At 38.9% G+C, this 14167-nt stretch overlaps 1 protein-coding gene across 1 annotated transcript; it reads right to left on the minus strand.

Moving 5' to 3' along the window:
- Positions 1-467: 467 nt before the first annotated feature.
- Positions 468-12952, minus strand: esyt3 (extended synaptotagmin-like protein 3). The gene is made up of 23 exons (XM_035676006.1): positions 12360-12952; positions 10786-10827; positions 10190-10324; positions 9872-9948; positions 9680-9749; positions 9497-9586; positions 9359-9414; positions 9141-9261; positions 8761-8937; positions 8328-8410; positions 7838-7886; positions 7117-7206; positions 6938-7000; positions 6784-6843; positions 4504-4575; positions 4194-4280; positions 3881-4030; positions 3384-3736; positions 3187-3285; positions 2613-2744; positions 2399-2504; positions 2086-2135; positions 468-1367 (listed from the first exon to the last, which is right to left on the minus strand). The coding sequence occupies exons 1-23, from the start codon at positions 12711-12713 to the stop codon at positions 1328-1330; spliced, it is 2556 nt and encodes an 851-aa protein (XP_035531899.1). The 5' UTR covers positions 12714-12952; the 3' UTR covers positions 468-1327.
- Between the last annotated feature and the right edge of the window lie 1215 nt (positions 12953-14167).

Here is a 14167-nt window from a genome sequence, read left to right on the forward strand (position 1 = left end):
GTCTTGGGATGGAATAGTCCAATTAGTCTGTAGTGCGGGGGTCACTGAGGGTCATACAATACCCGGAGGAAACTATATAAATTGTTGGAGAGGATATACATGTGTTAGAATACAAGCTTTTATAACCAAAACATATTTTAACTGTAGCCATTAGGGGTCCAAGCAGCTACCTACCTTGCCCAGTAGTACCCCGCTTTGTTTGACCCCTTGACAGTAAATGGTTTGACCCCAACGTGCTTTTTGTGGTGTAAGGTTTTAGTTTTTTAGTTTTTAGTGTTTATAAACTTCATACCATTGGCAGTATAGGTTTATATTTTATATAAGTGTGTTTTTCCTCAAGCCCCACTGCTTGGGAGTCACAATAGGGCTGGAGCCTTAATACATACAGGCTGAATGTAATGAGACAACCAATCACACTCAGATTTACAAGAGAAAAATGCAACATTTATTGATATTAAATTGTTTATTTGCCACATGGAAACACATTTTACAATCATTTAGTTTAATTCAAAAACACCAGAAACATTTCTTAAATTCTTCAGCAACTGAATAATTTAAATGGGCAACAGATTAAACAACTGAACAGTTAAACAGCAACACAGGTAGTCTACACAATACCTACAAAAAGGTATAGTTATGGTAGTTGTAGCTGAAGCGTGTAACCCTTCCTCAGCATGCAATGAATCGCTGGGTCTCCTGCAACAAACAAACTTGGCTTTTCCTTTGTTTCCTTTCCTATATTACATAGAAACTATCAATACAATTATTTACACGGAAATACAAAAGGATAGCTTTGGCTCGGATCATCTAAAAATCCAAACCTCTCACAAAAAATATCCAAAATAAACACATCATCTTGTTTGTGATGGGGTAGAAATACACTTCCTGATGAATTATTCTCTTTTTCTATAAAAATAAATGATGAGCAATAGCATTATTATTCAGGATAATGTGGTTTCTGCTTGTCACCCCAAATAACTTACAAAATAAATTGGATCATTAGATGATCTCTGAGATATAGAAGCATGCTTTAAAGATAATTTTTGTTATTTTCCCCCACAATGTTTGTGAAATTGTGGGGGATATCTGTAAGTAGATAAGCTGCACATAAACATTTTATTCCAAGTAAGACCTTCAGTAGGAGTGAATCTGTATGTACGTTGGACATACAATATCTGCTTTTGGCAAACGCAACTCTGGTCAGCGATGATAAGGAAGACAAAGGAATATGCAACTCTCCAAAGCATTTATCTGGCCCACATTTGGCCCTGCCGTGGCTGAGGAGCTGCTCTTCAGTCTGCAAACAGATGTTTTACAACTCTGCCTGCTAGCTGGATTTCTTCAGCCCAGGCAATGTGAGCTCGAACCTTCAGAGGAAAGAGAAATGGAATACTCGTATAATTATACTTGAACAAAATGAACCTTTTGTTTGCCCACATACATTTTTATGCATTATTACTGTTGACCAGAAAAGGTCTTTGCCCTCCAACCAGGCTTCAGTAGTTATTTCTGAGGTTTGTTGTTACCAGCTTAAAGGAAGAGCTTGACATTTTGGGAAGTATTCTTCTCCCCTTTCTTGCCAAAAGTTAGACAAGAAGATCGATACCACTCATGTCTGTCTGCTAAATAGGTAAAAGGAAACAAAATTAATCTAGAAATGTATCAATTAAACAATGTGTTAATTATTGCGCTTTCTATGTGCTGGTAGCTGGATTTTGTCGCCTTTGCACGGAGCCAGTTTCCCCTTTTGTGCTAGACTAAGCTAACTGTCACAGCGGCTTCAGTTTATTGTACAGATATGAGAGTGGTTTTGATTTTCTCCTCTAACTCTCTGCAAGATGAGTAGTCACATTTCCCTAAATGTCAAAACTATTCCTTTAAAGAAGCGATTTTCTATCCAGAACAAAGTAATGAGTGCAGGAAAACTTAAACAATGACGAAAGATTTCAATTCAGCACAGTTCTGATCCACATCGAAGCAACTTTGTGTTCCACTCAGAACAAACCATCAAGAATTATTTGCAGCTACTGTTACTTCTACAGCTACTACACAAATCATGGAAAAGTAGAAAACAGGGCCCCATACCACTGTGTGATGCCTTTGGCTATATCCAACTGTGAAAGATCGATCATCACCTGTGGACATGAGCAGAACTTGATTCAGTCAATTATCTACACTGAGTTCAAAAAGTGTGATAGGCATAGCAGTCAAGACATTGCTTTTGCAGTATATGTATGAAATAAAAACATTAACAACACTGAACTATAATGAACCAAACGTTGGAAATGTAGAGGCTATTTGTCTCACCAATAACAACATCAGAGAGCATTTCAACTGCTGATTGCCTTTGAAATCTTGTGTCAGGAATGAAAAGACTATCACAAGTAGCATTACCTACCATGCCAATGTCCTTTCTCTCCCGTGTGTAGAACATCTTGTTATTTTTCACTGCCACGTCCAACTTCCTGTTTTTTACCTCTTCAAGTGCCAAATCAAATTCAAACCTGTGAGGAAAGAGGATTGGCAGACAGTCTTAACCTCTGAGCCTCTGTGGCTCATTTTAGCTTTTTCTCATTCAAATGTGCGATGCAGGATGAATCCGGTAAGCTTACTTGTCATTGAAGACAGGGTTGAGTGTTCTCTTCTTGACATGCGTCTTCTTGCGGTGTCTCCAGGTTTGGTCAGGGAGCAAATACAGGCGGACGTAAGAGTCTGTGCCATTCTCACTGCAGGGGAATAAGTTCCTGTAGGCAACATGTCACACAATAGGTTATCATTGCTGGCTTTGCATTTTCTTATTCATAGTTATTTTGAACAACTCAGACATTTGAATTTGAAAATGAAATAATTTGTGTTTAATTAGAGCAAAATACTCAACATAAAACTGTTTTTTTATCTTTTACCAACGGCTGAAAAAGAAGTTATGCTACTGTAACTTGGTTTTCTCTTCATATCTACCTACTGCAAGCACAGTATGAGGTTGACATATATATGCAAAGTTAAGTACATGTACAGTATTTCAACTTATTAATACAAGTTATTTATATTTTATCACATAGAAACTGAACTGTGAATTTCTGGTTTCAGATGTCTAAAATGTATTCAGAGCTGAGATGAGCAAATGATTATATCCCTGGTGAGTATTAGTGCTGCTGGGAAACACTAGTGAGGCTGGGTTTTTCTGACCTGCAAGAGTCGACCAGGACAATGAGTTTCTTCCTCAAGGTGGCATAGCGTACAGTCAGGTGGATCTCCCCAAACGAACCCTGATGATTCCTGATGGCCCTATAGTGGTCAAAACATAAAATCCATACAGTTTTGTTCATAACATCTCTAGAAAGGTTATAAGTCGGCACACTAAAGACACTAAACTGTATACTCACTCTGGATACGAGGCTCCCTCTGAAAGGTCAAAACGTGACGAAGCGATGGAGTTCTCTGACAGCATGCTGTGGGAGTCAAACCGACGCATGTTTGATGGGGAAGGAGATGAGTTCCAGGTTTCAGAAGCCAGGAAGGAGCCACGGCGTTGGGTTGAATAGTCTACATTATAGCCATTCTGGGAATCAGCCGCCTGGGTCGGAAATGAGGCTTGGGCAGCGTGGCTGGTGTTGGAGGAAAGTGCAGGAGTGGGTTCAGGGGCTTTACCTCCTTGGTTGGTCTGTGGTTCTGGTTTTTTGGGTTGTGGAGGAGGGTTGAGGATAATCTTGGGTGGAGGCTTTTCCAAAGTAAGAATCTATTTTGGGATGGAAGACAAGATGAATGTCAGCACCTGAATGCCGTTTGCTATACAAGACTGAATGTGTGATGTGCTTGATCTCCATGTAATGTGAGTTTCTATGCACTAAACGTGCGTAAGTTGCCAGCGTTGTGTACCCACCCTGAGAGTGGCTTTCAGCTTGATATCGCTTTTTGCTCCGGAGCGCTCCAGCAGGAAGCGTTGGTCTACAGTCATGTTGGAGGAGTTGAGGAGGCGACTCAGGGGCAAGTTGAGAATGCCAAGCTGAGTCTTCTTCTCAGGCTCTTTGACCTTGACCACAAGAACAAAAATGTGGGGAAATGCCAAAAGAAATTAACTTCAATTTAGATTTAAATTTTAAGATTTTGATTAGTGCAACCTTGGAGAAACATTTCATATATTTTAAAGAGCTGAGAAATGTTCTGTTTAGTGTGTATACATTTAAATGACAAACCTGAATACAGAGCTGCTGTGTTTTGACATTATGCACAAAAAAGGTGAAGCCCTCCTCCCACACTGGGTCTTTATTTGCATACACAACCTGTGAAAAGTGGAGACAGTGACAAGTATTAGCTACAACTCAGTGGTTTCATTGCAAAAAGCTACTACTGTGTTGCATTTTGAAAGTCTATTGTACAGTGCTAAAATACAAAAACTAGTAGTAGTATAGTAGTAGTATAAACATTAATTAATAGATATTTCTTCATTCATTTAATAAATTAAAGAGAAAATTGTGTGTTAATGTAATAAAGTCGCAGCTATACCTTGCTTTTTTTAACCTCTTTATCGATGGAAAATTCCACAAAGGAGTTTGGGAAGGCAGTTCTCTTTGTGAGCTGAAAACAAAGCAAATCACTCATTAAAAAAAAGAATCAAGCAAAACAATGGGGCTTTGCAAAATTGCATTTTTGTGTGCCATTAACACTGACACAGAAAACCCCAGGGACAATGAGTAACATTAGTTACCTACTGTACAGAGTAACTCACCATTATTGAAAAAAATACTGACACTTAATAGCTCAACTCTTTTCAGTGTCTTATTATGACACAGTTCTACCATTATTAAAATGCTTTCACTTGGCAACAAGCTAACACTGGGAGTTTCTCTACAAGCAGACTGTTGCCTTCCAGGTTGCATTCCTCTCTAATACATGTCTGACATACCTCACCGTCTGGGGCACGTAAAACAGATGTTTATGCTGGTAGCCAGAGCTAACATGAGCATTATGTCTCATTTTAACAAATAAGAACGCAGAGGTTGATGCAGACACATTTAAGGTTTTAACAACCTTCACTGAGCTCGATATGTTGGCAGTACAATAAAAATATATTTACTGAGTAACTGTTACAACCACATCACCATCAGTCTTTCCCCTTGTATTTGTTTTTCCTCAGAATCTTCTGTAAATGAACAAACCACCTTTACTAGGTTATTTTTGTTGTTTCACACTTAACTTGCATTGTGACTGTATTTACACACAATGACCAGCAGAGGGCATTTAGAGGCAAGAGCTTTTACTGACTGAGCTTTTTGTATTGGGATAGATTTGTATTAAATGATTCTTACAATTCTATTATAGCTGCCTTAATGACCAGATAAGACAGTGTGTCAAATGTTTGTCACAGAAACTGTGATGTGATCTGTGACCTCAGTGGCATTTTCTGATTTGTCCAATGTTTAATTCTTAAAATCCTCAGAAATATCAATGCTTTACAAAGAGGGCAAATGACTATAGATATAATGATTGTTTAATTTTCTTGTTTAGTGGTCAACACTTCTCTGCATGTTTTTTTATGTTGGGAAACTGATCCTGAACAAGCGCCAGGTTAGGAAAGGAATCTAGCAACATGAACACCAGCTGGTAATAACACCAGCTGGTAATAACACACCCACATAAAATGACAAGCATGCACTCAACAAACGGGAAATACCAGCTATGCACAGGGTCAAGTACACCTGGAGCACAAACTGAAAACATCTGATCTGGCTGAGGCTTTTGTTTGACATCAAGACAGAAGAATTGTCAATTGTAAGGCAGTAAAGTGAAAGAGAAGCTACATTTTATGCCTGATTTGACTCTCGAAAACCAACACACAATCTTCTTCTGGCTATACCAATTCAAATGTGGAACTACTATAGCTCTTAAACTGGAGGCAAAAAATAAATCCCAGTGTTAGGTGTCCATGAACTGTTTGACCACCCCCTAACATATAAGGCTGTGTGCATTCCTCTGCAGTCTTAAGTAGCTGTAAGATTAAAAAGAAAGGGTCTGCAGGAACAGGGGTTGGGCCTCTGCATACCAAAGAGCTCTGGATTAGGTGTCCTCATATACCTGTGTTAAATCATGTACAGGGTAATAGTTTAGGAACAGTATGGGTCCTATGGCAAGGATTAGGCTGGTGTTAGCGACTGAGAGAATTATGAATAAGAACAACTTGATGTGATCATGTTTATGATAAGATGCTGAGAAGATGACATTCAATTCTTATTATTTTTTTGGTAAATGAATCAATAAAAACGACATATTATATACAGACTACAGGAATAATGTTATTATTAGCAGTGGATTAGTGAAAATAATTAAATATGCATTCATATTGATTACGTTTTAATGCTATGTTACTGTTATGTTCCTACAACAGGGGGGAAATAATCAATGTCATAAAACAATGTACTTTTTCGACTCTTAGTAATGAGGAAGATAAGAGAAGATTTTTCATATGAGGAAGTTTTAGTGTTTCTTATACATATACACAACATGTTCATCATGTTTTACAAGTATACCCTCCTATACTAGGTCAAACTTTCTATCTTTACTTTAATGGTGAATATTCACAAAAAAAGGCAATTAATCACAACAACAAACCAACTGTGACACAATAAAAATGGGGCGTAAGGGGACTCTGAGGGACTTGGGTCCCTAAGGCCGGCCCAGCTCCTTCTTATAGCAGCTACAGCAGAGGGAGGGCAGCTGGCATAATCACAGGACCACAGCCTTATGTAACAATACTGCAAGCTTAAAAAAAAAAACCTCTCGTCTTACCCGGGCTTCCTTTGAGTGCTTCCCGTGTTTATGTTGCTCTGTGATCTCACGGTGGTCTTTCTGGAGACAAACACAAGAACACTCATCAGCACACGTCTACCCACGTTGCATCATCCGCTCTCACCAACAACAGTCCCTGCTTGGAGCCACTTACTGGTAGGTTTGACGCGTTGTCCAGATACACCGCGAGCATAGCACAAGCAAAGCCGTTGGAAGACTGGAAGAGAGTGATGGCAGAGAGCGACACAGTGTTTACACAACTGACTAACTCGAGTTACACACGGGGGCAACCTATAGTGAAGACAAAAGAAATGTGAGCAACAAAGAGGTTACCTCCGTCAGCAAGCTGGGGTCGGCCTTAAGGGAAAACCACTGGAGCTTGAGATGAAGTTCTCCTTTCTCGATCTCTTCCAGAGTAAACCACTACAAGGGAGAGGGGGATTCATTCATCGACATGATCATTTATACAAAGACTTTATTTAAATTGAACACTGGCATTAACCCTGTCACAATAACAATGTTATTGAATTATCGTACAATATATTCGATATGTAATTATTGCCTGTCAGGATAATAAATGACTTATCGTTTAAGAATGTCACCAACATTTTAGCAGGGTTTTCCCTACCATTACTATATTGCCTGTTAAAGATTGAATGACTCTATAGCCTACCCTGCCAAACATTTAATATTACTTAAGAGTCGGTTTTATTTATTGTTTGGTTCCAATTCCAGTGTCTGAATCATTGCAATGCATTATTAGGCTTATCATTATATCAGTTGAATAAAATGACAATATTATTGTTAATCGCAATTTGTCCAACAGGAGTAGTTATCGTGAGAGGTAAAAGTTTTTACCGTTCTTAAAAATTATGCTACCGCAAGATGTTTTATAAGGACTTAAAACACTAGGAAACAGTACACTGTAATGTCCTGTAGTGCTGGTAATCATTTTGTGATTACTACTGTTTTTTTCCCTACTGCAGAGTAAACACTGCTCTTACTAGGCACAAATCACTAGTAAGTGCATCCACAACGTTACATAAAAGCTCACCCGATCCATTTCTTTATCCTTCTTCACTTCTCCCAAATCGAGATTGTACCTAAGGTGAAATGAGAGTGTGAAAACCACAAAACACGAACATTTAAAGTATATTTTCAGCACTAATACAATAAGTACTCATATTTTTCACGTATTCCACATCATTACTCAGCTATCTTCCCTTAAACTATCTTTGTACGAGCTATTCTGCTGTATATTTTCAATCAAAGGCTGAGGCATCACATGAGGCTACACAACAAGACACATTATTCAAATGTATACATACTGTACACATACTGACATATAAAAAAATACTAATAAGTGCACAGTAATCAAGACACTAATGGTAATACTGAGAGTTTGACATCCTTTGTGTTGCCATGTGCCATGTTTGGCAGGGTAATAAGCAATGCCTGAGAAACTCTGACATGATTTCCATACAGTAAAGTGAATACAAAACAGGTGAGTCAAACAGCATTCTTTTCATCAGTGGTTTGATTACCTTCCAAGGAAGTCATCTTTGTCTGTGTCCTCATCGTATAGCTCAATCTCCAACTCTTGCCCCGGGGCCTCGTGGACCACAAACTGCCAGCAGATAAAGAAGAGATATGATGAAGGTTAAACACTAAGTACTGAAAATAAAACACAAATTGCTGGAGACAAACACGCTGGAGCTTTCAAACAATGAGTTGCTAACAGTAATTTGTCTAGCTCTTCAATGCAATCTGTGACAAAGTTTTTGTCTTTAAGCTTTGCTTTTCACAAACAAGGAAATGTGTGATGGGATTTTTGCAGTTTCCTGTCACATACCAGAACATGTGCAGGGTTACAGGATAAGGAAAACAGTCTTGTTCAGGCTTAACCATCATGCAAATGAATGATCCAGGGGTTTAAAGGCCCATAACAATAACTTCAGTGTGTTGCCATCACTGTACCTCATACACTTCATTCCAAGTGGGGTTCAGATTCTCTTTGATGGTCTTGCTTTTGAAATTTCGGTTGCCGACTCTGAGTTTTACATAGGGGTCTGATTTGCCTTTCACTAAACCCATCATATATGTGTCCTTCGCCACCAGGTCCTTGGCCTCCAGCACATGGACCCTCACCACACCCTGAGGAGAAGACAAGGAAAGCCAGATTCAAAATAATAATATCGTCTCACATGTAAGAAAAAGACAAAATCTTCACCTACATATCTATGTGTCTTTCCAAATCCTAACCTAAAATATGCAATGGTACAGTAATTTAAAATGCAAGTTACTGCAGTTAAGAAGATGAAGATTCATGTGTGAAATGGAAAGTTTATCTTACATACACGAGGTAGTGGGAACCTCATCTGGTCTACTTTGACCTGGTCTATGAGGGGTATACACATGCGGTTGGGCAGCACCATGAGCGAGGCGATAATGTCAATGATGGTCTCCTCGGACAACGAGCTGGAAGGTGAAAGATGAGGTGAGAGAGCTTCAAAATGTTAGGGTGACCATTAACACACTGTGTAAGAGTCAGGGGTGGTTTCCTGTGGACACTAACCTGAAGGCAGGGCTGTCCAAAAGGTTGGTCATGCCAGTCCAGTTGATCTGCAGGGTCTGGAATAAAACATTGGGTTTAAAACTTGACTAATGGCATCTCTTGATGACAGTAAGGCAATGAATGTGTGTGTGCACTCACAGGGCGGCGAATGAAAAAGAAGGTGACTCCTCCCACCAGTGGCGCATCACCAATGAGCGGCTCTAAAATGACCCTCAGCATCCCCTTGAGCTGGAAGATTCAGGACAGTTTTTACAAGAATGGTAAACACATACTGTATGACAATGAAGGCGATATAATAATACTGAAAAATTAGCCACCCACCTTAACTCCTTTGACACCAGCTGTGATTGGCTCCTTCACCACAGCGTCGATGTCCACATCACCTTCGTAACTGCAAAGTGAATATTGCCGATGAGAAGTGAATGACTGTACCCCACTGGGCTCTTTTCAGAGTTTACAGTGAACAGAGGGACCAAAACACATTTGACAAGATAGAAACAGCTTATGACCAACTTTATATTCAAGTCCAGAACCACCTCCCTCTGATCCACTTCATGTGTGTACGCTTTCATCCCAGTGATCCTGAGAGGCTGCAAATTAGGGAAACATTTTAAAGGAACCTCCTCAACCATATTTAATGACACACAATACTCTTTGTTAATAAGATACAGGAGTGGTGGCATTATAACATCGTACAGCAAATCACAGAGGAGTTATTCGCTTCCTAATACAGTAAAATAAACCCGTAAAAGATTTGGTTACTTGCTTTAAAAGTATCAAAAGAGAAATGGAGGACAAATGGATGCAAACTGAATACAAATGCGAACTTACTATGCGTCCAAAGTGGATCTTGGTGAAAGTGAATGTTTTGAGCGCGGGGTTGGAGAGCCTGACAGACGCCTGGATTTTTTCTTTAAGGAGCTTCTCCATGTACATCCCAAAGAAAGGCCAGGCCTGTCCCAACACCTGAACATACAAAGCAAAACAGAGCATGTGAATACGCCTCGATTCCACACCTTAATCAAACAGCTAATTTCATTTAATGTGCACATTTATAATGAAGGAATGCTTAAAGGCACTATGACTTAAGCTTTTCTAATTGCATTCTTTAAATCATTCTGACAAAATACGTTTCAGTTTATAGAAAAATACAGTTCTGTTTGTTTCTTTTGGCTCATTCATCTCAGTGTGCCCAAGTGAGTTTAACACCCTGTGCTATATCTCACATGGTCTTCATTTTTATGTGTTTTAGTGTACATCAATCACATTCAAATCAGAGCCATGTGAGGTAGAAAGTGTTCTGTTGAGCACTGGGCCTTTAAACCAGAGTAAAAAATCCCAAAACACCAACTCTATTTAGCAGGCTGGGATGACGATGATTAACATCATCTCAAAGGGAGGAAGATCACTTTATTTTGATACTGTACCTTGTTAACCCAGTCAACTTTCTCAACATCAGGAAACTGGACCTTAAAAGAGAAATGATAGTGAAGTTAGAAGTGGGTCTGTAATGTGTATTTGAGCAACTTAAACAACATAAGGGCATGCATGGTGAAAGTGATGGAAGACAGAATTGTGCCAGTAGTTATTCATTATCCATCATGCAAATTTTAACATAAAATCTGTCAGATTTTAAAAAATCTAAACCACAAGATCCAAAATTTCCCCATTTCAGAAATGTCTTAGTATAAATGAACAGGGAGAAGTGCAATAGCATGTTATTTATGGCTTACCAAAGTTTATCTGCAGCATCAAAACTGTGGACTACAACAGAGGGTTGGAATCATGTACTATTACAGAACATCTGATGGGCCCACCCCTTATTCAAATAAACTACAGTACCATCAGTGAGTTCTGCCAAAGATGCTAAAGTAAATAAACTGGATAGAACTGTTTTACAATGGTTGGAAATCATAAATCTGCATATCTTTAAAATGGAATTCTGTTTTAGGTTTTAATTATAAAAAAGTATGCCATCATTATCATCTGTCTCACACACAACGACAACAACTGCACCCACAATTAACATGTAATCTGATTATTACATCCGCTGTGCACATTACATTCCTCTTCCTCAGAAGAACCCGTCTGATTGTCGCTCCCTTCTTTAGTTCCCATGAGTCACTGTTTGTGCGGGTGTGGTGTAACCAAATGTGGAGAAATAAAAGCTCCTACAGAATTGCAGCACGTTTGGCTGGCTTAACCCCTTTCTGAGTATGGGAGGTTCAGCCGAAGTCATGCAAATTAAGTGCATCATAGTCAAGGCAACAGAGAGCATGACATGCAACCTGCAGTGTACGACTTGTTTTAGGATGTTTTACACACCTTGGCTGCATATCAGGGACTCCAAAACACAGGGGGGGAAAACAGGATTGACATTGGACCTTCCTTCAGTAACTGAAGTGTTACTGAGGTTGAATCCCTTTGCTGTCTCTGGTGGCTGGAGTGCCTTTAAACAAGGCAGTTCACATCTATTGCCCCAGTAAAATAAAATAAAGTCTGTGCACAACACCAGTGGGGGAGACTAACTCAGTATATTTACTCAAGTACTGTACTAGTGCACAATTTTTAGATACTTTACTTGAGTAGGCCTGTTTCAACTACATGCTACTTTATACTTCTACTCCTTTACATTTTGCAAGCTAATATTGTACTTTTTTCTTTTACTTTAACATTTCTTTTTACAGCTTTAGTAACTAGTTACTTTTCTAGATTAATATTATATCCATACAAAATATATACCAACTAATAAATAATTATCTAGTTATTATAGAATAAACACCTTTACAAAATGTAATTAATGATATTAATGCATCACTAATTATAATACTGGGGTTGATATGAGATTCTGAAAAGGCCCTTTAAGTGTATTTTAATGCCAATATTACCTAAATAAGATTTTGACTGCAGGACTTCTACTTACTTCCATTCCTACACTGTGGTATTACTAATTTGACTCCAGTACAACCCCTCAGTACTCCTTCCACTACACCAGACGTACCCATGAAGCCATTTGTAAGGCACTTCGCAGCTCCCTGTTGACCAAATGTGTCTCATTGTCCACAAAGTCGATGGCGGTTCCGATCCGGGCCTCTTTCGACTGGCGATTCTTCTTCCACCAGGAGACCATCATCATGCACAGCAGCACCCAGCTGACACTGAGGCCCAGGTATCCCGTCAGATACACGGGGTAGAAGACCAACATGGCTCTGCCGAAGTACATCAGGAACTCCATCAGGATGCGATTCACGGCGGAGGAGCTCAGCTTCTCCGTGCTGCCGTGGATCGACAAGCTTTCCCCGAGCCCCACTCCCTCCACCGGGCCGCTCGGATGCGTCTGTCCGGCGGATGCCATTGGGTCGGTGTCCCGCTGGAACCTGGTTCCTGGTCCTAAAGAGCTGTTTTACGCGCACTGGCTGAACAGCGTTTTCTCTTCTCGCTTATGTCGGTCTAAATAAGGAAACAAAACACGGCAATCTGCTGCACATACCATCGGTTGGATGAGTAAAATCCGCCGTGGTAGTCCTAAAAACTTCCGTGTTTGAAACTTCCAAAAGACAGGTAGTCACACCTGCGCCCATGGGTGGAGAATGCGCTCGGCAACCAAAAAACAATTCCACCCTAAAAATGAATCCAAATATCCTTCTATTATAGTGTCTGTTTGTTTTTTTACACTCACTTTTATAGCTTTATTATATTGTTTTGTATAGTGTATTTTCACATTCATTTTCATGTTGTTGTTGTTGGCATTTATTTTTTTTTATTATTATTGTAAATTATTTTTGTGACTAATCGTCCAAAATCATCCGCATATATGTCTGAAAGGACAGCAGTGGTTTGCCCTTTCTGTTATCTGCAAAGCCCTAAATCTCAACACTTGTTTAACTGAGCAACAGCAGATTTTAGTCAGGGTTGTAATTCTGGAGTAAGACCTGCAGGTGGAGCCAGAGAGTGCAGCAGAGGTCGTTTCTAATAAAGCTGGGACTCTCACTTATACTGTCTCACAGAAGTCATATGTTTTCCTGTAACTGAAATGCATCTGCAGGGAAACTTCAATACAAGGTTTATTATCTGAGAGGGGAGACACTTAAGGAGGAAATCATAGCAGTATTACAAGGAATTGCAAATACAGAGGTTTATTTATTATGCACAAAATGCTACTACTTTTACAAAAAAATGAATTAATCTATAACTGGCTTATATCTGGTTCTGCTGACATCTCAGAGCTTTACTTTAAATTACTCTTGTATAATGATATTTGATTTCGGCCTAATGAATCTCAAGGAAGTCCTAAGTAATAAAGAGTTATGGGGAGATGCTACTAACATGATGTTAAACATTTAGTTTTATATTCCCGTTTTTATTTTATTTATAGCATCTGGATATTAATTTTAAAGCAAGAGAGTTTATAGATGTTTTTAAACAAAGTTCCTTGAGAACACTGGAGTTAAGAATATCAGTCCCTTAATTGTATAGGTTTGGTTTCAGAATGTTAAAACTACTATTTACCACTGGGTAATGTTGGAAATGTTCTATCTATACAATACAAGGGGTGATAAGCAGGCTGTTTATTGATTCATTTGTTTGTGGTTTATTTGCCCTTTATTCTTTTTGTGTTTCTGTTTATGCCAATATGGAAATTGTTGACAGTTTTTTCACCCCTTTTCTTTAAACATATATGTGATTTAAAAAGATTTATTTAATCAGACATAAATATAGAGAAACGTACTTACTTAAATATTCTGCTGTTTCAAGATATGTGAGGGAATGTATATTTGTTAAAAGCATTTGCTATAATATTTAATTGAC

Source organism: Morone saxatilis, unplaced genomic scaffold, assembly GCF_004916995.1.
Source record: "Morone saxatilis isolate NCDOM2014 unplaced genomic scaffold, NCSU_SB_2.0 Contig5, whole genome shotgun sequence".
Taxonomy (NCBI): Eukaryota; Metazoa; Chordata; class Actinopteri; family Moronidae; genus Morone; species Morone saxatilis.

Excerpts from the sequence above, each read along its gene's own strand:
- esyt3 (XM_035676006.1), bottom strand. The coding sequence starts at position 12,713 with ATGGCATCCGCCGGACAGACGCATCCGAGCGGCCCGGTGGAGGGAGTG. Across the intron at positions 9,750-9,871 it reads GTTCTGGACTTGAATATAAA|TTACGAAGGTGATGTGGACA; the intron begins GTTGGTCATAAG and ends TTCACTTTGCAG. Across the intron at positions 2,505-2,612 it reads AACCCTGTCTTCAATGACAA|GTTTGAATTTGATTTGGCAC; the intron begins GTAAGCTTACCG and ends CTTTCCTCACAG.